Here is a 23,831-nt window from a genome sequence, read left to right on the forward strand (position 1 = left end):
AAAGAGTAGGACGTGACTGAAAAATGACTAAACAATTAGATGCAATTAGAACTAGTTTAACACTTAATCTTTCTCTAACCCTTACTATTAAATGAATACAGGCAAAGAACCCCAATTCTTTGAGAAATACCATGATGGTGTGAATAAAGATCTTAGTCCTAAGGCCTGGGGTCAGGGATCCTTTTTAATTCTTGTAAACTGTATGACGCATGGCAAAGCCACTTAACCATTCTTGGACACAGTTTCCTCCATTGTAAAATATGCAGTCAATACATCGATCCACAGCCTGTCCTAGGTCTGGTTGATTCCATTCAATGGTTGAAATTCCCAAGTCTGTAAATTGTGAATGACATCATGCATACATTGAGAAAGGCACATGGGTGTTACAAATTTACTGAAATGAGATAATGGACTAAATGCTTTTTTTTGTGAAAGGATTTAGATGGGAGCTATCAGTTCCAGAGGATAGAGAAAGTTCCCACAAGTGAGTCTTGTATCTAAAGATCCATAGGGTGTTAGATCTGGAAGGTGATAAATAGCACTAGAAGAGAAACTAGAGAGAAACCAGAAGAGAAACACCCCCCACCATCTGTAGCAGCAGCAGCATCATAACACTTATTTAACACTTACTATGTGCCAGGCTGTACAATAAGCACTTTACAAATATTATCTCAGTTGATTCTAACAAGAACCGTGGGAGGCAGCTGTTACTGTTATCCCCATTTTATGGATAAGGAAACTGAGGGAAACAGGTTAAATGACAGCAAGTGCCTGAGGTTAGATTTGAACTCAGGTCAGTTTTCTGAGCATTGTAACCTTTGCAACACCTAGCTGCATCCTCGATACTCTCAGTTTATACAATGCTAGACCACTAAATGTTACAGCTGGAAAATAAAATCTTGCAAAATCAAATCATAGCAGTTTAAGGAATCATGGAACAAATAATGTTGGGACCCAGAATGTTAGAATCAGATTAGATTGGATGCTTCAGTTCTGAAGCTATGATTCTATAAATAGAGAGAATATTTGAGTGGAAAGAGTTGTGAGACCAGAGAATGAAAACACTTAGAACTTAACCTGAAATGTTTAGAACACAAAATGTTGGGATGATTTTTAGGAAATAGTAGGTCCAGAGTGGAAGGTATGGAACCTAAGTACAAATAATTTGAGAGAACACAATGTTTGAAGGCATATGAGAACCTAGAAAGCAGAACATCAGAGTGAGAAGAGACATTCAGATATAGAATATTGGAGGTAGAAATATCCTTGAAGATCATCTAGTTAGGGGAAACTGAGGCTAAGACTGTGACATTACCCAGACCCTCACCTCAATCCAACCTAATGAAGGTTGGGTGTTCAGTCCTGTTCTAAGCTGTTTTGACAGTTCTTTCTGGAACTGGAAGCCTGGCTTCTCTGCTTACATACCTTGGTAATGGCCAGGATCTCATCCTCAGATTTGCCCCTAAGGCACTGAACCATGGAAGCAGAATTGTATCTATCACAAGCAGACAGACTGGCAATGATCTGCAAAGAGGCACCCACAGAGAGTTAATATTCTCATAGAGGAATCCCTGACCTATATCGCAATAGAAGAATCCTTTCATATTCATCAATAAACTAACAAAGGATAATTCCTACAGGTAATGATGCAGTAATGGTGAAAAGGAGACCAAGGGGTGGCCAGGTAGTACAGCGAGTAAGAGCACCGACCCCAGAGTCAGGATGGACCTGGGATCGAATCTGGGCTCAGACACTTAGCACCCACCCAGAAATAACTGGCTGTGTAACCTTGAGCAAGTTACTTAACCCCAATTGCTTTAAAAAAAAAAAAGAAAAGAAGACCAAAGTGGAATCTATCTGACCCTCTTAGGGGGTGAGTCCCCTAATCATAAGCCTACAATGTAGAAGGCTCAGTGCCAGCAAATGGACACAGGCAGTCCCTGACAGACACAGTCCCTGATCCCAAAGAGTTTACCATTTATTCAGGGAGAAAAGACCTAAGGTCTATAAAAGACACACAATGGAGCCCAGGATGTGGTAAGAGTCCTGACACTGGGTGAGAGACCTCAGTTCTGGTCTCAGCTCAGTCACCAGGTTATCATATGACCTTGGAGAAGTCAGAGAATGACAGAACCAGAGAGGTAGAAGGGACCTCACAGATCATTCCATCTAACCTATACCTGGTGGATTTGAAACTTTGCCTGTTGATCTAGGAGTTTCCTAAAACAGAATTTGGAGCTAAAAGGGGCTTTAGAAACCATCTAATTGATTCTACTTTTACAGAGGAAGAAATTGAGGCCCCAAGAAGAAATGCCATACTAAAATCATAGGCATAGGAAAAAGCACAGCAGGCACTGAATCCTCCCTCTCTGTGCCTCAGTTTCCTCCTCTGTAAAATAAGGGGATTGGGCTAGATGATCTCTCTGGTAACTATCAGTTTGAACATTCAATGGCATTCCAGTGTATCTTCTCATAGTTCAGGTGAGCCAGAAGATCAGTGGGACACTGTGCAATGGAGTTGGGAGGCTAATAAGCCTAAAGAAGGATAAGGGTGATTGCAAAGATCAAATATCAAGGAACTTACATTAGCAACCATTTCTGAACTGGAAGAAATCAAGCCAGGGAGGATGGCCACACCACTCTCCATGATTGCTCTGTGGAACAAGCCTTTGGACATGGGAGACACCACCTGGGGGAGCAAACCACAGCAAAGGGGAGGAAGAAGCAGTCACGGGGAGATCCAGACACTCCTGCCTTAGCAGAGTCAGGGAGACCATGAGTCTGAAATCCAGAATCATTACTTAGCTTGCCAAACCCCTAAGGTAATCATAAAGGACAGTCCTAAACAGGATTCTCTCTAGGCGACCCTCATCTTGGGCCCTTTGGCACTGCCAGGCGTATAAGACAGTTAGACAGAAAAGCGGTCTAAGGAGCCTTGGCCATGGTCCTGGATTGTCTGGATGGTTCAGTAACAGGGTATGATAAGATGCCTGTGCTCTGTAACCTAGCTATACTGTTCCAATGCCCTGCCTCCTTATAAGGTCCCCTTGATTATTGATTATTATTTCTTTATTGTTTGTTGATTACGAGAAAAACCAGATTTGTAGTTAAGAGTCAAATGACTTCAAATCCACCAGTTTTTCCCACTATATCAGAGATATTTCCTACTTTCCCATCAGCTATGTTTTTTTTTAGAATTATCCTTCAACTGAAGTCTTTCTCCCCTGACCTATCACAGTCTGGAGGCTTCATCAGTGATGTGCAAACTCCTGGGAGAGGAGGGTACCACGACAGAAGATCTTTGCCTCTAAGCCCTCTGATGGATTTTTGTCTGTCATATGAGGGCCAATCATGCTAAGCTCTCAGAGGCTCATGAGCAAAGACTGGAGAGAGCAAATCTGTAGCCACAGGTGGTCATAATGGCCACCTGGGAAGGCACAGAGAGGCTCTGAGCAGCATAGGGAAGAGGAGCATGTCAGTGGTGATCCACTGGGTCTCGAAATATTTCATCAATACCCTGTAAATTTCTTTTAATCTTCCTTGAAGTTTTTACTGAGACTTTAAAAATAGATAACTCATCTTCTATCCCCAGCAAAGTAAGAGGAAGAATGACATAGATGATTACTTGGGAGTAGGGCAGGGGAGTGTAGTGGGATCTCCAAATAAAAGGAAGGGCAGGTGCCAGCCTTAGAGAAAGAAGTCAGTAACCACAATGGCTCTGAGAGGGGGGAGGATAAGAGAAGAGGAAGAAACACTCAGGTCTGTGAGATTAGTTTTGGCTACAAGAGACCTCCTACAGGTTGGGGTAATTTCTTTACCACCTACAAGTGAGGAAACACTGGTTCCCCCTGCAGATTCTCCAAAGATGGTCACAAGCCCAGGATCTCCTCCAAAGTGGGCAATGTTCTTCTGGACCCACCTCAGGGCAGCCACTTGATCCAGGTAACCCCAGTTGCCAGTTGCATGCTCATCCCCAGTGCTGAAAATCAGATATTAGACAAGGTTGGAGAATTCTGAAGAAGACCATCACCTCCAGCTGGATAACACAATGGACAGACTGATTAAATTAGACCTGGCAAGACCAGTGTTCATCTACTAAGTGTGGGACCATGTGTCAGTCTTTTAGATCTCTTCCTCAGTTACCTCATCTGGACATGGGCATAATAATGGCATGTATCTATCAGTTGTTGCAGGAATAAAATGAGACACTATTTTTAAAGCACTTTTTAAACTTTAAAGGACCATGCAAATGCTATTTATTGTTTTTCTTATTTTACAGATGTAAAGTGGTGAGACAGATCTTGAATCCCCCCACCTGAAGTACTCCCAGTGAGGCCTATTCAGTGGCTCATTGTGCCTTCCAGGAGGAGGATCCACCATGCTGCTTTCCTCCCGTCCAGCTTTCTCTTTGATCTCTTCCACCTCCCCACCACCTGCACTGCCTCCACTCTCCCTTCTCCTTCCTTTTTTTTGGCTCCCCTTTTTGTTTTCTCTTACTCTAGTAGAATGTCAAGTCAAGTCAAGAAATATTTACTGAGCATCTACTATGTTCCAGGCACTATACCAAACTCTAGGCATATGAAGAAAGAAAGCATAACCCCTTCCTTCAAGGAGTTTACAGTTTAATGGGGGAGGCAGCTGTTTCCAAACCAGATCTATTCAGGATCAATCGGGGATGATCCTGGAGAGAAGGCCCTGGCAGTAAGGGAGACAGGGAGAGGCTTCTTACAGAAGGGGAGATTAGCACCTAGTCCCAAAGGAAGCCAGAAGGAGGATTGGATATCAACAGATTCAATGGAGAATCTTTTTCAAGGGTCAGGAAGGAGGCATAGAATGTGGAGGAGACTGAGCAGACTAGAGAGGAAGGAAAAGCCAGGCTTCTCTCCATGAACTCTGCAATCCAGCAGCATCTTCCTCCTTGCTGTTCTCAAATACAACTCTCTACATCCCAAGTCTGACTTACACTGGCTAACCCCTTGACTGGAATCCCTTGAAGGAATCTGAGACAGTGCTAATCCCACCTTCTTCAAGAGATCTCACTTTTCATCTTTCCCCTCCATCCCAACCCCTCCCTCACTTCTAGAATCTTCTAGAGCAAGGACCTCAGTTTGAGGCTTTATAAGTAATGGTCCTGGGGAAGCTAAGAGAGCCTTTATTATCATGTGGTGCACAAGCAGGCAAAAATGAAAGCAAAACACACACACACACACACACACACACACACACACATTGACAGAGAGAGATTCAGGGCACTCACATGAGGGAGACTTGTAAAATAGCAAGATCTTGGTGGAACTACATTCTCAAAGTGGGGTCTGAGCATATCAGTCTCATCCCTTAAAGGGAGGTCTGTCTGGGACAGACTATCAGCACCACATGTGAGAGGACATTCTTAATAAGACCCAGATGTGCTGGGGAAATTCCCCAGGATCCTTTGTTGATGCAGCATTCAGGGCAGCACTCAAGGAAGCACACCAAGAGTGAGTGCCAGCACACAGCCATACAGTCATCTGGAAGTCCATTCAGGACCTGAAGTTTTCACAGGCTCACAGTAATTCAGCACATGTGAAAGTATTGTCTGTCTGCTTTGCTTAAATGTTTTATGGCCCTTAGGGTCACTTTCCCTGGACTGCCTGTTGGAGTCCTATCATTTGTAACAACAAGGAGACACAATGTGTTTCAAAAATCACAATTGTCACACCTTCTGGCTGAGATTACTTCTCCTTTACATTGTATAAATTTTGTATCTATATGGCTATTTATATGTTGTCTCCCATTAGAAGTGAACTCCCTGAGGGTAGGAATTGACTTTCTTTTATATCTCAAAGACTTAGCATAGAGACTGGCATATTATGAGTGCTAGTAAAATTCTTAACTGATTGATTGACTGAATAAGGGGATGAATAGGGTAAGGGGTTACAAGGAAGTCTAGAGAAATGATAAGAGAATATAACTAGATTGAGGAATTTCAGAGTTAATTAACCTAGATGGTGAATACTCAAGAGGGAGGGTAAAATCAAAGGTGTTACCATTTCTGTATATAGCTGAAGTGGGGTCGAGGAGTAGGTTATGAGAAATGAATACACGATTATAAATAAAAGAAATTTAGAATGTGTAGGGGAATATCAATATGAATAAGTATGAAGGTGGGAGTTGGGAAAGAAAGACTGTAAAGGAGGCACTGAACTTATTGAGAAAAGAAGGAGAGTTTCCTAGAGGATGAAAAATAACAGCTACTAGAATCTTGATTGGATGATTAATGTGGATTGAATGAGCCTCAATGCAGGAGAAGTTTCTGAGTGATGGTGACAGAGGGAGAGTCTGGAAGTGGTAGTAGGAAACAAGGAATATTTTCACTTACCTCTGATGGAAGCATGGGTAAAAAAAAAAAGCAAGTATACTGGAAATGGTCACCAGGAAAGCTGGGTCATCAGAAAAAAATTCAGGGTTTGGTGAGTGCAAGTAAATAGAAGGGGAAAGATAGGAAAGGGGTAAAGATGAAAACAGAATTGTTATTTATGAAGCAGGCATTCCAGAGAACACAGTGAAAGGGGCAGGTAGCTTTAGAGTAAGACATTATAAAAAATTGGTACTTGGAAAGCTAATGTAACCTGAGCTTTATTACTTTATTACAAGCTGGGGTTGGGTTAACACAGTAGAAGCATCTTGTTTTCTTATTTTGTAATCCCAGCACAGAAGTCCATTCATAGTGCTTGGTTCTTAATAAATGGTTTCACTACCTGCCAATTGGTCTGCTAGTCTATCTTTCCATCCATCTATCCATCCATCTGTCTATCTATCTATCTAACTACATATCTAAATATATAATTTATCTATTTCTCTATCTAGAATATGAGGGAAAAGGAGAAATTAATTTATTGGTCAAAATAATAGAGCCTTAAATTGAAATTTGGTGTTCTGGTCACAAATGTAGTACTTTTTCTACTATGTCATGATTAGTCTGTGGGGAAGACAAGGTAAGGCAAGAGATATACAATCAGCAATTTAAGTTTGTCATCATTCAACCACTCAGAGATCTGGGAGCTCATGAGGGAAAAAAATGCTTATACTCACATTTTACTGGTTTCAAATCTCACCTGAAGAAGCCAAGGACACCCAGCCTGTACTGGATGGTGACCACTACCACATTCTGGGAGGCAGATAGTATAGAGCCATCATACATGGAAGCACTGCCCACAACAAGAGCTCCACCATGGATCCACACCATCACCTGCAGGAAGCAGACAGCATTTTCTTTACAAATCCCACCAAACATGGCTCAGTTGCTCCCTTGCTCAACAGGAAAACATTCTATCTTGTGAGCCAGGAAAAAGTAGCTCTAAATGTGAATGAATTCACTTATCAAGAGTCTACAGGAGAGGCATCAGAGCTAGTCTCAGGAAAGAGCCCACTTGGCTGAACTCAGAGGCAGGTCAGATGCTCCTTGGAATCTTCCTGGCAGAATCAATTCCCTGGGGTCCTGTGCTGCTAACGATACACTCAGAGTAAAATAACCTTTTCTAAAGGATCCTACTTCCCTTGGGAAGAGAGAAAGGAGGTAGGATGCCCTTCTAATGGAAACAAACCCAACCAGACAATAGAGAATGCACCATGGACAATAAGTTCTCCAGGTCACATCATCCTGTGAATGTTTGACCTGTGGCCCAGAGAACCTTTCTGTGCAGCAGTAACTGCTCTCTCAAAGCCAAGATAAAGTACTAGCATAGATTGCCAGCACTACGCTATGTCTTCCATGAGTTTAGAGTTGAAAGGGATTTTAGAGACTGCCTAGTGCAACACCCCCATTTGACAGATGAGGAAACTGAGGCCCAGAGAAGTTAAGTGACTTACAGAAGGTCAAAATTCTAGTAAGGGACAGAGCTGGGCTTTCCCCTCAGGAATTCTAGCTCTAAGGTCCATGTTCTCTTCACTATACTCTGGGGTTTGGTTGCTACCACAGGTATCTCCTCTCCCACCCTCTGTACAAACCACACACCCTTAGTGTACAAACAATGAATAAAACTGTGAGACTGGATTCTTCCTAGGGTACCAGGTCTGAACTTAGGACTGCTGAGCTTTTCCTGAGCAAAAGCATTTTCTCTTGGACAAAACTTCTCTGCCCCATGGAACCAGGAAACCTCACATCTACCCCAGCTCACTCCTTCCTTCCAGGTACCCCTTAGTCTCCTGGAAGTAATGGAAAATCATTCCTTATTTCCCTTTGCAGGACCAGGATAGGTAACATTTCCTCCAGGTTTCTCATCTTCCAAGCCCTAGAGTATTCCAAACTCCAAACTTCTTTTATGAAAAAAAAAAAAACCTGATAATCCTATATAGGTCCCTGACCTCAAAGTACTTCCATTTAACTAGAGGGTAAGGTTAGGATATGGATCCAAAAGCTACAATATAAGCTGATGTAGTCTCTATTGGAAAAGAAAAGTAGAGTAGTGGATAGAGTGCTGGGTCTAGAGTCAGGAGGACTGAACGTTCTGAGTTCAAATCCAGCTTCAGACACTTACTAGCTGTGTGACCCTGGGTAAGACACTTAACCCTGGTTGACTCAGTTTACTCATCTATAAAATGAGCTTGAGAAGGAAGTGGCAAATTACTCCAGTATCTTTGCCAAGAAAACGCAAAAGTTGGTCCTGAAGAAACAAACACAAATCAATAACAACTGAACAACAACATAGTCTGAATTACGTGCCATAATGTATATAAGTGCCATAAGAGAGAGAGATCCCAAATAATATAAAGGTGGATCAGGAAAGAGAAAATGCACCTCTCTTTGTATCCCTCGCACTAAGGAGAAGGGCTCCAGGTTTGTACAAATGGTTGTCGAGTTGAATGTTGGTTTGTTGAGGGTCAAAGAAGGCTTCATGGGCAGATGACATTTGAGCACTTCAGTTGACTATCATTTATTTTAAGAAAGGAAGCCTCGTGTAGATGATAAAGGCTAGCCTTGGAGTGGGGACAGGGTTCAAGTCCTGCCTTGGACACATGGGAGAAATGAGACCCAAAAAAGTTACTTAGCATCTCAGTACACCAGATAAGCCAAGACTCTAAGTTACAAAAGAAGTGCCTGTCTTCATCAACAGTGAGAATTTCGACACAGTAAAGTTCCCTACAGCAATGAGACAAAAGGTCTGAAAAGGGATCAAGAAATGTTTGGAATGTCACACTTTATCAATGCTTTGCTCTGCTTCTTTAGTAACAATAAGCTTTGGTAGAAATCGAAATCATTCCAGATCATGGAACCAACTCCCTGAAGTTTTTCCAGTCATTTTCAGTTGTGTCCAACTCTCCATGATCCCATTTGGGGTTTTCTTGGCAGAGATACTGGAGTGGTTTGCCATTTCCTTCTCCAACTCATTTTATAAATGAGGAAACTGAGGCAAACAGGATGAAGTGACTTACCCAGGGTCACATAGCTAGTAAGTGTCTGAGGCCAGATTTGAACTCAGGAAAATGACTCTTCCTGACTATAGACCTAGCACTCTAGCCACTGTGCCACCTGGATCCCTTGAAGTAATAAGGAGGCAGATTCCAGCCTCTTGGAAATGAATATTTGCTAACAATGTGAATTGTTGCCCAAGAGTAGAGAGGATTGCCTTGAGGAGTAGTGATCTCCCTGAGCTAGACAACTTCAGGGAAGACTAGATGACTAGTCAGAGATGTTCATATATTCACTTTTCCCATGGGTGGGCAGAGGTGACCTCCAAGGTTCCACCCAGTTCTGATGTCCTAGTATTGTTAACACCCTGTGGAAGTTACAGAGATCTGGCTTACCGGCAATCCCGCCCCCTCCTTTGCATGGCCAGGAACATAGATATTGAGATACAAACAGTCTTCAGAAATAGCAGTAATAGGGATATTTGCTTTCAAGATCCTTGTAATTTTTTCTAGGAGAGCAACATCCTGCAAACACCTGGAAAACAAAAAATGACAGATCTGAATATAATTCTGTGGAGAATGTAATAATAATACCTGAGAGCTCTGACGTTTGCAAAACACTTTACAGATATGACTTCATTTAACCCTCACAATACCCTTGAGAGGTCAGTGCTATTTTACAGGTGAGGAAACTGAGGCAGCAGAGGTGCAGTGACTTGCAGTGACATGTCCTAACTTCTTATAGAGTCTTTTGAGTTTGTTGGCAAATGTTAAGCTGTAAACAAAGTATATTTTTTGCTTTTTGGGGGGGGCAAGGCAGGGCATTTGGGGTTCTGTGACTTGCCCAAGGTCACACAGCTAGTAAGTGTTAAGGATCTGAGGCTGGATTTGAACTCAGGTCCTCCTGACTCCTGGGCCTGTGTTCTATCACTGTGCTGCCTAGCCAACCCCTTTCCCAAGTATTTTTTAAATTAAAAAAAAAAAACCTTGGAAACGAAATAGATATTTCCAAGTGGCAAATAGCAGAATGTCATGGAATTTGACTGTGCCATAAGAGAGGATGAATGTGAGGAAGTCAGAAAGCCTTCTGCAGATCACTGAAAGTCGAGCTAGACCAGTGCAGACCTTGACTAGAAGCACTTTACCAAGAACATCACTGCTGGCCACCGAGTCAGGTAGATTTTCTTTGTTCCAGAGGAGAATTAGGTTGGAGGGTAGAAGGCAGGCTGGGGTATGGAATGGGCAATAAGTGTGATCTCAAAGCAAAAGGCATCAAACTGCTTAAAAAACAAACCATGGGGTCAGATGCAATGACCTCCAGAATTCTGGACCCATCAGTCTGTAAGTTCTGGCTTTGTTATTTAGTAGCTTTGTGACCTTGGGTGAGTCACTTAAGCTCTGCAGTTGTTTTTTTTTTGCCTCTGTCCATTCATGACCCTTTATGGGGTTTTCATGGCATCTCAAGATACTGGAGCACTTCACCATTTCCTTCTGCAGTTCATTTTAGAGAAGAGAAAACTAAGAGCAAACAAGGTTAACTGCCTTGCACACACAGCTAGCAAGTGTCTAAGGTCACATTTGAACTTGAGACTTTCTGACTCCAGGTCCAGGATTCTATCTACTGAGTCACCCAGCTGCCCCTATTCTCTCTTATTGTTTGTTTTCCAAACTGTAGCAATATGAATTCTAACTACCTTAGAGTATTTTTCTGACGTCTGTTATTTCGTAAGGTCCACCTAAATGTAAATTATTACCATTAAGCAATCATGTGAAACCTCACAGCCCAGGGGAATATTGCAAACATTCATTCCTTCAACAAATACTTAGCAAATTTCTACTCATCACAGAGCACATGGAGACAAAGAATGAGTAAGACATGATGGTGTATTTCTTGTCTGGTAAGAAAAGGACAGAGGAAGGTGCTTACATGGGTGGCTGAGAATTCGCATCTCTCACATTGCTCCATGAATCTGGTGGTTGTGGAGGAGAAAACCTCAGGGCCCCCACAGGGGGCTTGGCAAAGGGGATTCCCAGGAAAACATTGACACCTTTGTCAATCCCCTCAAAATGGATTTGAGTCCCTTGGATCTGTCCAGACTCAGTGGTCCTGATAAGGTCATCTGCATGATGCCCTGTGAACAAAGGGGAGAGAAATCCTCAGGGACAGAGGCTGAACTGATGTCCAAATACCCCATCTACACCCCACTCACGACCACCATTTTTTCATTAGATGGAAATGCAAGCCTCCTCCTATTTCTTCCATGTTTTTTTTTTAATTTCCCTTAAAGATGTCTAGCGATGGGGAACTTACTCCAGAGAAGTGTCATTTGTACTATTAAACAGTTCTGGCACTGATTCAGGAGCTGTCCAGCTTTGAGGATCCAGAGTCTCAATATCAAAGCATCTATTCCCCAATAATTCCACCCACAGCCCAGCATAGGAAAGAACAGGGCTAAAAATCAGTGCCATAAGGTTTAGCAATATGATCCAATTGAACAAAGCTTTAATGAGCACCTAATATGGGCAATGCCTTCAGCTTTGAAATGAAGACAAAAAGGCAGGAAGTTGCATTCTCCTAGTGAACAATGAACTGTGCACCAACATCTAGGAATATGAGAGAGGTATAAAGGAGAGATCCTGGCAAAGAGCTAGGAAAAGATATGAGGAGGTCAGGAAAAGTTCTGCAACAAGTGTCAGTGCCCAACTTGGGTCTTTAATGAAGAATCTTCAACAGAACCACACTTGAGGAAGTGTTTCCTGGGTAAGGGAAAGACAGTAGACAAAAAGGGGAGTAGTCGACATCAGGAGAGGAGAGGTAGGTGGAAAGGAGTTACACTGGGTATTTGTCAGGAAAACTCATCCTCTTGAGTTCCAGTCCAGTCTCACACACTTACTAGCTATGTGACCCTGGGCAAGTCACTTCACCTGTTGCCATCAGCTTCCTAATCTATGAAATGAGCTGCAGAAGGAACTGGCAAACCAACTCTATTATCTTTGCCAAGGAAACCTTAAATTGAGTCACTAAGTGTTGGACACGATGAAAAACCACTGAACAACAACACAATTAATGTGAACAGAATAGAAGGTACGAAGGCTAGATGCACAGAGCACTGGATTTGGGCTGAGAGGATAGGGGCTCAAATCACACCTCTCTTATTTACTGACTGAACTTGTTACAATTCCTTTTCCTTCCCTAATGGCCATCCATGGTCCTTAACATTCCTCTCAGCTGTCAGGGCACATGGCCACATTCTGCTTGGATCAGATATAGAGTCAAGTATTCCTCTGAAAGATTAGCACTCCTCTTCTATCAAAGGAGATCAAAGTGGAACCTAAAACAAAAAGCATGGAATGACTTTAACATACATTAGGTGGGCTTCAGTTTATCTTCTATAATAATAGTGGATTGGGAGAATGAAAATAAACAACCCAAAGCCTCCAGCTTCTGACATAAGAACTTCCCATCTGACAAAACTTATGGGAAAACTGGAAAACAGTATGGCAGATCCTAGGCATAAAACAACATTTTACACCATATGCCAAGATAAGGTCATAATGGAACATGATTTAGACATAAAGAGTGATACCATAAGCAGATAAGGAGAGCAAGGCATAGTTTACCTGTCATATCTATGGGGAAGAGAAGAATTTATAACCAAACTAGAGATAGAGAACATTATGAAATGCAAAATGGATTATTTTGATTGCATTAAATTAAAAAGGTTTTGCACAAACAAAATCAGCACATCAATATTACAAATAAAACAGAAAGGTAGTTCCAGCCCCAGGGTGGCCCCCACCAGTGGCCTATACTTTAGGAGAGTGAATCACCAATAGCTGTGGCAGTTTCTACACTTCTCAACCAATAAACACCAAAGAGAATGTAAAAGGTCAGTGAAGAACTCTATTGGAACTGGATGACAGAAGAGCTCAGTCTGGGCCCTGCACCTGGGGTGAGAGGTGGTGGAGGCCTGGCAGGTGCAGCTACTGCCATATGGCTACCTCCAGAGCTCCTGGCCTGCAAATCATAGGGGGACCAAGCAAACATTCAGAGAGTAATCACTCTATCTCTGACCTGCTTAGATCTGGATTGCGGTCTTGGGTGGTGGTCCTGGCATGTGTGGCAGTGTGCCAGAGCTTGGGGTGTCTGTAGAGAGGGCACCCTTCTGAAACCTCTGACAACATTTGTGAAAACCCCAGCAATTTTGGACAAAGCTCTCCACTCTGAAAGCAGAGTTCTACCATGGCAAAGAGCTCAAAAGTCAAGTAATTGGCTGGCAAGATGAGCAAGCAGAGGAAGAACAATCAGACCACAGAATTCTTTTGGGGGGACAAAAAGGACCAAAACATGGAACCAGAAAAAGTCAACAAAGGCAAAACTCCTGCATCAAAAGCTTCCAAGAAAAATATGAATTTGTTACAGGCCATAGAGGAGCTCAAGAAGGATTTTGAAAATCAAGTAAGAGAAGTGGAGGAAAAATTGGAAAGAGAAATGGGAATAATGCAAGAAAATCATGAAAAGCAAGTCAATAGATTGCTAAAGGAGGCTCAAAAAAATACTGAAGAAAATAACACCTTAAAAAATAGAGTAACTGAAATGGCAAAAGAGGCCCAAAAAGCCAATGAGGAGAAGAATGCCTTAAAAAGTTAAATTGCCCAGATGGTAAAGGAATTTCAAAAACTCACTGAAGAGAATAATTCCTTCAAAATTAGACTGGAGTAAATGGAAGCTAATGACTTTATGAGAAATCAAGATACTATAAAACAAAACCAAAAAAATAGAAGGCAATGTGAAATATCTCATTGGAAAAACCACTGACCTGGAAAATAGATCTAGGAGAGATAATTTTAAAATTATTGTACTACCTGAAAGCCATGATCAAAAAAAGAGCCTAGGAATCATCCTTTAAGAAATTCCCAAGGAAAATTGCCCTGATATTCTAGAACCAGAGGGCAAAAGAGAAATTTAAAGAATTTGCAAATCACCTCTTGAAATATCTCCCCAAAAGAAAGCTCCGAGGAATGTTATAGCCAAATTCCAGAGTTCCCAAGTCAAGGAAGAAATATTTCAAGAAGCCAGGAAGAAAAAATTTGAGTATTATGGAAACACAATCAGGATAACACAAGATCTAGCAGCTTCTACTTTAAGGGATCAAAGGGCTGGGAATATGATATTCCAGAGGTCAAAGGAGCTAGGATTAAAATCAAGCATCATGGGGGTTGCTAGGTGGCACAGTGAATAGATCACTGGTTTGGAGTCAGGAGGACCTGAGTTCAAATCCAGGCTCAGACACTTAACACTTACTAGCCATGTGACTTTGGGCAAGTCACTTAACCTCAATTGCCCTGCCCTCCCACCTCAAAAAAAAAAAAAAAACAACCCCAAGCATTACCTACCCAGCAAAACTGAGTATAATGCTTCAGGGGAAAATGTGGTCATTCAATGAAGTAGAGGACTCTCCAGCATTCTTGATGAAAAAAAAAAAGCTGAACAGAATATTTGACTTTCAAGTACAATAAGCAAGAGAAGCATGAGATTCTAAACAGGAAAAATAAATCATAAGGAACTTGTTAGAGTTGGGCTATTTACATTCCTCCATGGAAAAATGATCCTTGTAAATCATGAGACTTTTCTCCCTGACTTTTGGCTAATATGAAGATAGCTCAAAGCTGTATATGTGTATGTACATATATGTTTATATAGAATGGTGTATGTGTGTATAAATACATATGTGGGTGTGTGTATGTGTGTGTACCTGTATACATAGGTGGGGGCACAGGATCAGTTGAATCGGAAGGTATGATATCTAAAAAATAAAAGTACGAGTTGAGAGAGGAAAATAATGAGAGAAACAGATAGGGAGAGATAGAATAGGGTTAATTATCTCATGTAAAAGAGGCAAGAGAAAACTGTAACAATGGAGGGGAAGAAGAGGAAGGTGAAAGGGAATGGGTCAACCTTATTCTCACTGAATTTGGCTTAAGGAGGGAATAACATATACACTCAATTGGGTATCTTACCCTACAGGAAAATAGGGGGGAAGGGGATAAGAGGCGGGATGATAGAAGGGAGGGTAGATTGGGGCGGGGAGAGTTAGAAGCACAGACTTTTGAAAAGGGACAGAGTCAAAGTAGAAAATAGAATAAGTGGGGGGCATGATCGGATGGAGGGAAATATAGTTAGTCTTTCACAATATATCTACTATGGAAACATTTTGGTAACTACACATGTACAACCTATACTGAATTGTTTATCTTCCCAGTGGGGTGGGTGAAGAGGGAAGAAGGAAAAAATTCTGGAAATCAAAGTTTTAAAAACAAATATTAAAAAAATGGGTTTTTTTTTTACATGCAACTGGAAAATAAGATATACAGACAGTGGGGTATAGAAATCCATCTTGCCCAATAGAAAGTTAAAGGGGAATTGGGGGTGGGGATATAAGAGAGAACATATTGGGGGAAGAGATGTTCAGTAGGCTTGCTATTTTGCTGTGGGGGGGGGTAGGGGAAAGACAGGGAGAAAAATTGTAACTCAAAATCTTGTGGAAAGGAATGTTGAAAACTAAAAATAAACAAATAATAAGGAAAAAAGGAAATAAAGCAGAAAGCTAAGAAAAAATTTTACAGTGTTTCTGATAAAGCCTCATTTCTCAAATAAATAGAAGACTGAGTTAAATTTATTTGAATATAAGTCATTTCCCAACTGATAAATTGTCAAAGGTTATAAAGAAACTATTTTCAGGTGGAGAAATTAACACTATCTATAGTAAAGGCACTCTTAATTCACTACTGATTAGAGAAAGGTAAATCAAAACAACTCAGATACCACCTCACACCTATCAGATTGGCTAATATGACAAAAAATGAAAATGATAAATGTTGGAGAAGATGTGGGGAAATTGGGATATTAATGTAGTTTGTGTACTTGTGAACTGATCCAACTATTCTGGAGAGAAATTTGGAACTCTTGCCCAAAGGTCAATCAAACTGTTCATACCCCCTGATCCAGCAATGTCATTACCAGGCCTGTATCCTAAAGATCATAAAAGAGATCATCAAAAAGAGAAAAGGACCCCCAAATAAAAAAAAATGTTTAGAGCAGCTCTTTTTGTGGTGGCAAAGAATTGGAAAGCAAGGGCATGCCCATCAGTTGGACAATGACTGAACAAGTTGCAGTATATGAATGTAATGAAATACTATTGTGCTATAAGAAATGATGAGCAGGTCAATTTTAGAGAAACCTGGAAAGATTTAAATGAACTGATACTGGGGGAAGTGAGGAGAACCAGGAGAACATTGCACACAATAATAGCAACATTGTGGGATGATCAACTATGATTGACTTAGCTCTTCTCAGCCACAAAATGATCCAAGACAACTTAGCTCTTCTCAGCAATACAATGATCCAAGACAACACCAAAAGACTCAAGATGGGAAATGTCCATATCCGTATCCAGAGAAAGAACTATGGAGTCTGAATTCAGATCAAAGCATACTATTTTCACTTTGGTTTTGTTTTTTGTGACTTTTCACTTTTGTTCTGTTTCCTTTTTCACAACATAACTAGTGGGAAAATATGTTTATGTGGTTGCAAATGTATAAACTATATGCATTTGCTTCCTGTCTTGGGAAGAAGGAATGGGAGGAGGGGAGTGGAGAAAAAAATTTGAAACTCAAAATCTTATTTAAAAAATGAATGATAAAAGCTATCTTTACAAGTAATTGAAAAAAATATATTTAAAGAAAGAATGAGAGAAAAAGAAAATAAATAAATAAGCTGTGCCACATTTTCTCAAGCAAATGCTGAGGTCCTCTTTCCAGTCTGTAAAAAGATCCTCCCCACAATCCTCACTCTTATTTATGTCCTTGAAAATGACTCAGCTTTCCCTCTCTCCCCACCCCTCAGCAGGTGCTGATAGAAGAGTTTGTACATAACACATATGGAGAGGCCATCAATTTCTCAGCAGCAAAGCTAGTTTCACTCCCTGAAATCAAACTACCAATAATCTTTCACACCCAGTTCATGAACCCAATCAGTCAATGAGGGTACTAAAAGAAAAAAATGCACAAGCCCCATATCTCCAATGAGAAAATCAAAGGACTCCTCCCCTGTCCCCCCAGAAATCATCCCCTACACTTGGCCAGTTTGGCAGAGCTGCTTACCTGGGGCTTGAACCAGGAGGCCCAGGAACCCCAAAGTCAGGAACCTGGGCAGCAGGAAAATCTTCCACATCTTTACCTCTGCACAGCCTTCTGGTTATGCCTAATCAGAGACCTGGCCTGGCCTTTAATACAAAAATAACTGGAACAAAGGGCACTCCAAGGGAACTGGGACTAAAGGCTACTTAATGGACTTCCCCCTCAGAATTTGTCTTAGGACACTTTGAAAAAAAAATTTTAGGTAGAATCTCTAAAAGCCAAAGACAGATCTGAAAATCCATCCATCCAGCAGGGATATGCTAGTAAATACATAATATAGGAAGCTCTCTGGAAACCAAACACAAACAAACAAATGTATCCATGACATTCTCTTAAATTTAATCTGTATCAGTAACACTCTCCTAAGTCTAGGCAATGAACAAAAGGATAGAACAAGCCTGAATTGTAGGATTTTTCTGTTTTCTAAAGTGCAACTTCAGCTATTGGTTCATGAGAATCAATATGAGCTGCCCTCACCACTTCAACTGAAGTGTCAAGGGTCAAAATTTGGATTACACAACCTAACCACCCTCCCTCCTGTTTTCTGGAGACTTCTATGACCCTTCCCCTCTTGAAGCTCTGCAGTAGTTATCCATTTGTGTCTGACGCTTCATGACTCCTTTGGGGATTTTCTTGGCAAAGATCACAGAGTAGTTTGCTATTTCCTTCTGCAGCTCATTTTGCAAATGAGGAGACTGAAGCCCACAGGGTGAAGTGACTTGCCCAGGGTCACACAGCTAGGAAGTGCCTGAGGCCAGATTTGAACTCAGGAAGGTGAGTCTCCCTGACTGCAGGGCTAGCACTCTATCTATCCTCTATGCCACCTAGTTGGCCCCTTGAACTGCTAAGTATCTTGTATTCTTGCTCCCACAGAAGGCTGAATTCCGTCAGAATAGGCAGTCTCCCCAGGACTATATGAGGTACTCAAAGATGATTATTATTATAAAAATAATTATGATGATGTTGGCTAACATTTATATTTAAGTTTTGAGTTTGGAAAGCACTTTGCATACATTATCTAATTAGATCCTCATAACAATCTTGGGAGACAGAGCCATTATTATCCCCATTTTAGAGTTGATAAAACTGAGGCAGGCAGAAGTTAAATAACTTGCCCAAGGTCACATAGCTGTATCTGTGTGTCTCTGTCTCTGTCACTCTTACTTTGCACATATTTTGGATTTGCTTTCATATGTGCTGTGTCCTCCCAATCCCTGGAGGACAGGGAATCTTTCATTCTTTTCCTTCATTCCTTCCTTTCTTCCTTCTTTCCTTTTCTTCTTTCTCTCTTTCTTCTTGCTTCTGTGAGAAATAAAAGAAGGATTTCTCTTTCCACAGGATTAAAAACTACTCCTAGCTTTGCAAGATTGATAACATTATGTAAATCAAAGGTGACTGATTCTAATCAGAGCTGTGATGTAGCAGAACTAGGCTTCTGATCAGGTAAAAGATCAAAAGCTTGTATGCATGTTTAATGAGCTGTTTGAGAGGGAACATATCAGGGAAAAGAACATGGAAGAGATGGTCCAGGAAATTGCGTCTAGCCAAGGGAGAACAAGGGGGAAATTTTGAATTGAGAACTGGGCATAAATAGCCTTGCATTTGTCTGAGCAAGCGTACTCCATTAGGGAGTTACACATGTAAAAGGAATATAAAATAAATGTAGAATAGAATGAGAACATTCCTGGCTTCAAGATGAGTATTTTCTTTCTAGAGTAAGTACATTTCTCACACTTCTTTCCTTCTCTTTGTCTTCTTCTCTATCTTACTTCCTCTCTTCACTTTTCATTTCTCTTTTGTCTTGCTTCCTTCATCTTCTCTCTTTTTCTTCTTTTTTACTTCCTTACAGAGATCGAGCTTACTGGCAATCCTGTCCCCTCTTTTGCATGGACAGGAACATAGATATTGAGGTACAGTCTTCAGAATTGGCAGTAATAGGGATGTTCATTTTCATGACCCTTGCCATTTTTTCTGGGAGAGCAATATACTGCAAACCCTGGAAAATATAAGAAATGACCAATCTGAATAGAAGCACATGAGGATAAAAATAATAACAATAGTTGAGTGCTTTGAAGTTTGCAAAGCACTTTACAGACATGACCTCATTTGACCCTCACAATCCCCCTGAGAGGTCAGTGCTATTATTATCCCTATTTTACAGATGAGGAAACAGGCAGGCAGAGGGGCAGTGACTGGCCAACATTTCACAACTTCCTATAGAGTCTTTTTTCTTGTTCATTTTTTTTTGCCTTTTGGAGGGAGGAATGCAGGCAATTGGGGTTAAGTGACTTGCCCAAGGTCACATGGCTAGTATTAAGCGTCTGAGGCCAGGTTTGAACTCAGGTCCTCTTGACTTCAGGGCTGATGCTCTACTCACTGAGCCACCTAGCCTCCCCTTCTTGTTCATTTTTATTGAAGTGTTTGGGTTGTTGGTAATTATTTAAAAAACAAAGTATTTTTTAAATTAAAAAAACCTGGATACCAAATAGATATTACCAAGAGGGGAATAGATGAAGCCATCACAGTGTGTGAATGTCATGGAATGTGGCTGCATTGTAAGAGAGGATGAATGTGAGGAATCAGAAAACTTGCTGCAGATCAATGAAAGTCAAGGTAGTCCAGTGCAGACCATGACTAGAAGCATTTTACCAAAAGCAAACTGCTGATCACTGGGTCAGGTGGATTTTCTGTGTTCCAGAGGAGCATTAGATAGTAGGGTAGAAGGCAGGCTAGGGTATGGAATGGGCAATAAGTGTGGTCTCCAAAGCAAAAGGCATCAAACTATTTAAAAAACAAATGGAGGGGTCAGATTCATTGACCTCTAAGGTCTCTCCCTGATTTCTGAGCCTATCATTCTGCCAGTTCTGGTTTTGTTATTTACTAGCTTTGTGACCTTGGGTGAGTCACTTAATCTCTGTTGTGGTTCAGTCCTGTCTGACCCTTCATGATCCTGTTTGGGGCTTCTTGGCAGAGATACTAGAGTGGTGTGCCACTTCCTTCTTCAGCTCATTTTACAGATGAGGAAACTGAGGCAAAGAGGATGAGATGACTTGCCCAAGGTCACACAGCTAGTAAGTGTGTGAAATCAAATTTTAACTCAGGACTTTCTGATTCCAGGTCCAGTTTTATATCCTATGAGTCAAGTAGCTGCCCCTAATCTGTGTCAGCCTTTGTTTTCCTACCTACAGTAATTATGTATCCTGACTACCTCACAGTATTTTTCTGATGTTTGTTATTTTCTAAAGTTCAAATAACATGAACTATTATTATTAAGCAATTATTTGATGCCTCAGAGCCCATGGGGAGATTGGGAACATTCATTCCTTCAACAAATATTTATCAAACATCTGCTGTGGGCAGAGCACACAGACACAAAATTTTGGTAAGACATGATGGTGCCCTGTGCTCATCTGGCAAGAAAAGGGGAGAGTAAGGTGCTTACATGGGTGGATGAGCAGTTGCATCTCTCACATTGCTCCATTAATCTGGTGGTTGTGGAGGAGAAAACCTCAGGGCCCCCATGGGGGGTTTGACAAAGGGGATTCCCAGGAAAACATTGACACCTTTGTCAATCTCCTTGATACTGATTTGAGTCCCTGGGATCTGTCCAGACTCTGTGGTCCTGATGAGGTCATCTGCATGATGCCCTGTGAATAAAGGGGAGAGAAATTCTTAGGGACAGAGGGTTGAACTGAGGTCCATATACCCCACCTGCCCACACATCCCCACCACCACTATTTTTTCATTAAATGGGAATACAAGCCTCCTACTATTTCTGCCATGATTCTTTTTATTTCTCTTAAAAGTCTCCAGTGATGGGGAACTTACTCCAGAGAAGGGTCATTTGCACTATTAAACAGTTTGGGCACTGACTCAGGAGCTGTCCAGCTTGGGGATCCAGAGTCACAAGATCAAAGTGACTGCTCCCCCAACAATCCCACCCTCAGTTCAGCTTAGGAAAGTAAAGAGCTAAAAATCAGTGCCATGTAGTTTATCAGTATGATTCAATTGAACAAAGACTTAAAAAAACACCTACTATGGGTAATGCCCTAAGCTCTGAATTGAGGATAAAATGCCAGTAATTTACAATCTCCTAGAGAACGATGACCTGTGCACCAATAAGTAGGAATACAAGGGAGAAGTCGAAATAAAAAAAGTTCCTGGCAAAAACTAGAGAAAGGTAAGAAGTGGGCCAGGAAAAGCTCTGCAACAAGTGGCAGTGCCCAAGCTGGGTCTTTAATGAAGAATCTTCAGCAGAACTAGATTGGGGGAAATGCTTTCTGGGCATGCAAAAAATAATAGACAAAGAAGGGAGTCAGAAGACAGCAAGAGAAGTAAGGCAATATGTGTCCAAAAAACTCATCTTCCTGAGTTCAATCCATCCTCAGACATTTACTAGCTGTGTGACCCTGGGCAAGTCACTTCACCTGTTTACCCTCAGTTTCCTCATCTATAAAATGAACTAGAGAAGGAACTAGAAAACCAACTCCAGTATCTTTACCAAGAAAATAAGAGTCACCAAGAGTGAGACACTGTGAAAAACAACTGAACAACAACACAACCAATGTGAATAGAGTGGTGATAAGGCTGGGTGCACAGGGGTTTGGACTCAGAGGATAGGGCTTCTGATCACAGCTCATTTACTGCCTGTGAGAACTTATTACAATTCCTTTCCCTTTCCTAAGCCTGTTTCACCTCTTTGATTACATGGGGAAAGGAATTCAATGGTCCTTAAGATTCCTCCCAGTTCCCCATCCTAGAGGCCAAGAACTAGAGACTGCCCAACTGTCAGAGCATATGGCCACCCTCTGCCTGGATCAGAAGGACAAGGGTCAGGTGTGCCTCTGAATGATTAGCACTCCCCTTTTATCAAAGGGGATCAAAGTAGAACCCAGTATAAAATGCATGGGAGTGGCTTTGACATACATCATGTGGGCTTCAGTTTCTCCTCCATAAAAATAGTGATTTGGTAGGATGGAAATACAGAAAGAACCCAAAGTCTCCAGCTTCTGAGATAAGAACTCATTATTTGACAAAAACTGATGGGAAAATTACAAGCAGTTTGGCAGAAGCTAGCCATAGACCAACATCCCACAGCATATACACAAGATAAGGTCAAAATGGGTACACAATTTAGACACAAAGGGGGATACCATAAGCAAATTAGGAGAGCAAGGAAGAGCTTACCTTCCAGATCTATGGAAAGAGGAAGAATTTATGACCAAACTAGAGATAAAGAACATTATGAAATTCAAAATGGATCATTTGGATTACATTGAATTAAAAAGGTTTCACACAAACAAAACCAACATAACCAAGATTAGAATGAAAGCAGAAAGATAGAAAACAATTTTTTACAGCATGTGTTTCTGATAAAGGCCTCATTTCTCAAATATATAGAGAAATTAATCAAATTTATGAAAATATAACTCATTCTCCAACTCATAAATGGTCACAGGTTATGAACTGGAAGTTTCCAGATGAAGAAATTAAAGCTATCTATAGTCATATAAAAAATGCTCTAAAGAGGTGTGGATTAGAAAAATGCAAATTTGAAAAAACTCTGAAGTACTATCTCACAACCATCAGATTATCTAATATGACAGAAAAGGAAAATGATAAATTTTGGAGAAAATGTGGAAAAATTGGAACCTTAATACCCTGTTGGTGGAGTTGTGAACTGATCCAACCATTCTGGAGAAACATTTGGAACTATGCCTAAATGGCCATCAAACTGTGCATATTCTGTGATCCAGTGACACCATTACTAGATCTATGTATCCCAAAGAGATAATAAAAAAAGGGAAAATGACTGGCATGTACAAAAATGTTTATACAGTCCTTTTTCTGTGGCAAAGTATTAAAAATTGAGGGTATGCCCATCAGTTGGGGAATGACTGAACAAGTGTGGTATATGAATGTAATGGAATACTATTGTGCTGTAAGAAATAATGAGAGGGGAGGCAGCTAGGTGGCACAGTGAATACAGCACTAGCCCTGAAGTCAGGAGGATCTGAGTTCAAATCTGGCCTCAGACACTTGACACACTTAGTAGCCATGTGACTTTGGGCAAGTCACTTAACCCCAGTTGCCCTCCAAAAAGCAAAGAAAGAAAGAAAGGAAGGAAGGAAGGAAGGAAGGAAGGAAGGAAGGAAGAAAGAAAGAAAGAAAGAAAGAAAGAAAGAAAGAAAGAAAGAAAGAAAGAAAGAAAGAAAGAAAGAAAGAAAGAAAGAAAGAAAGAA

The 23,831-nt window shown here is 41.1% G+C and overlaps 1 protein-coding gene across 2 annotated transcripts in view; it reads right to left on the reverse strand.

Moving 5' to 3' along the window:
- LOC138159447 (cocaine esterase-like) overlaps positions 1 to 21,110 on the reverse strand; it is a 31,862-nt gene extending 10,752 nt beyond the window's left edge. The window contains exons 1-7 of one of the 2 annotated variants that reach the window (XM_069085811.1): positions 17,554 to 17,914; positions 11,318 to 11,522; positions 9,787 to 9,925; positions 7,098 to 7,231; positions 3,826 to 3,979; positions 2,585 to 2,689; positions 1,426 to 1,524 (exon numbers count right to left, since the gene is read on the reverse strand). In XM_069085811.1, the coding sequence (XP_068941912.1) occupies positions 1,426 to 1,524; positions 2,585 to 2,689; positions 3,826 to 3,979; positions 7,098 to 7,231; positions 9,787 to 9,925; positions 11,318 to 11,522; positions 17,554 to 17,623 (906 nt within the window). In that variant the 5' untranslated portion in view covers positions 17,624 to 17,914. Of the gene's footprint in view, positions 1 to 1,425; positions 1,525 to 2,584; positions 2,690 to 3,825; positions 3,980 to 7,097; positions 7,232 to 9,786; positions 9,926 to 11,317; positions 11,523 to 17,553; positions 17,915 to 21,031 lie in introns of those variants that run through there. The other variant, XM_069085812.1, reaches the window with a different exon arrangement.
- Positions 21,111 to 23,831: the final 2,721 nt, after the last annotated feature.

The sequence above is a fragment of the Petaurus breviceps genome, unplaced genomic scaffold (genome assembly GCF_028583685.1).
Source record: "Petaurus breviceps papuanus isolate PSGF00001 unplaced genomic scaffold, PetGlider_PUasm1.0 176, whole genome shotgun sequence".
Classification (NCBI taxonomy): domain Eukaryota; kingdom Metazoa; phylum Chordata; class Mammalia; order Diprotodontia; family Petauridae; genus Petaurus; species Petaurus breviceps.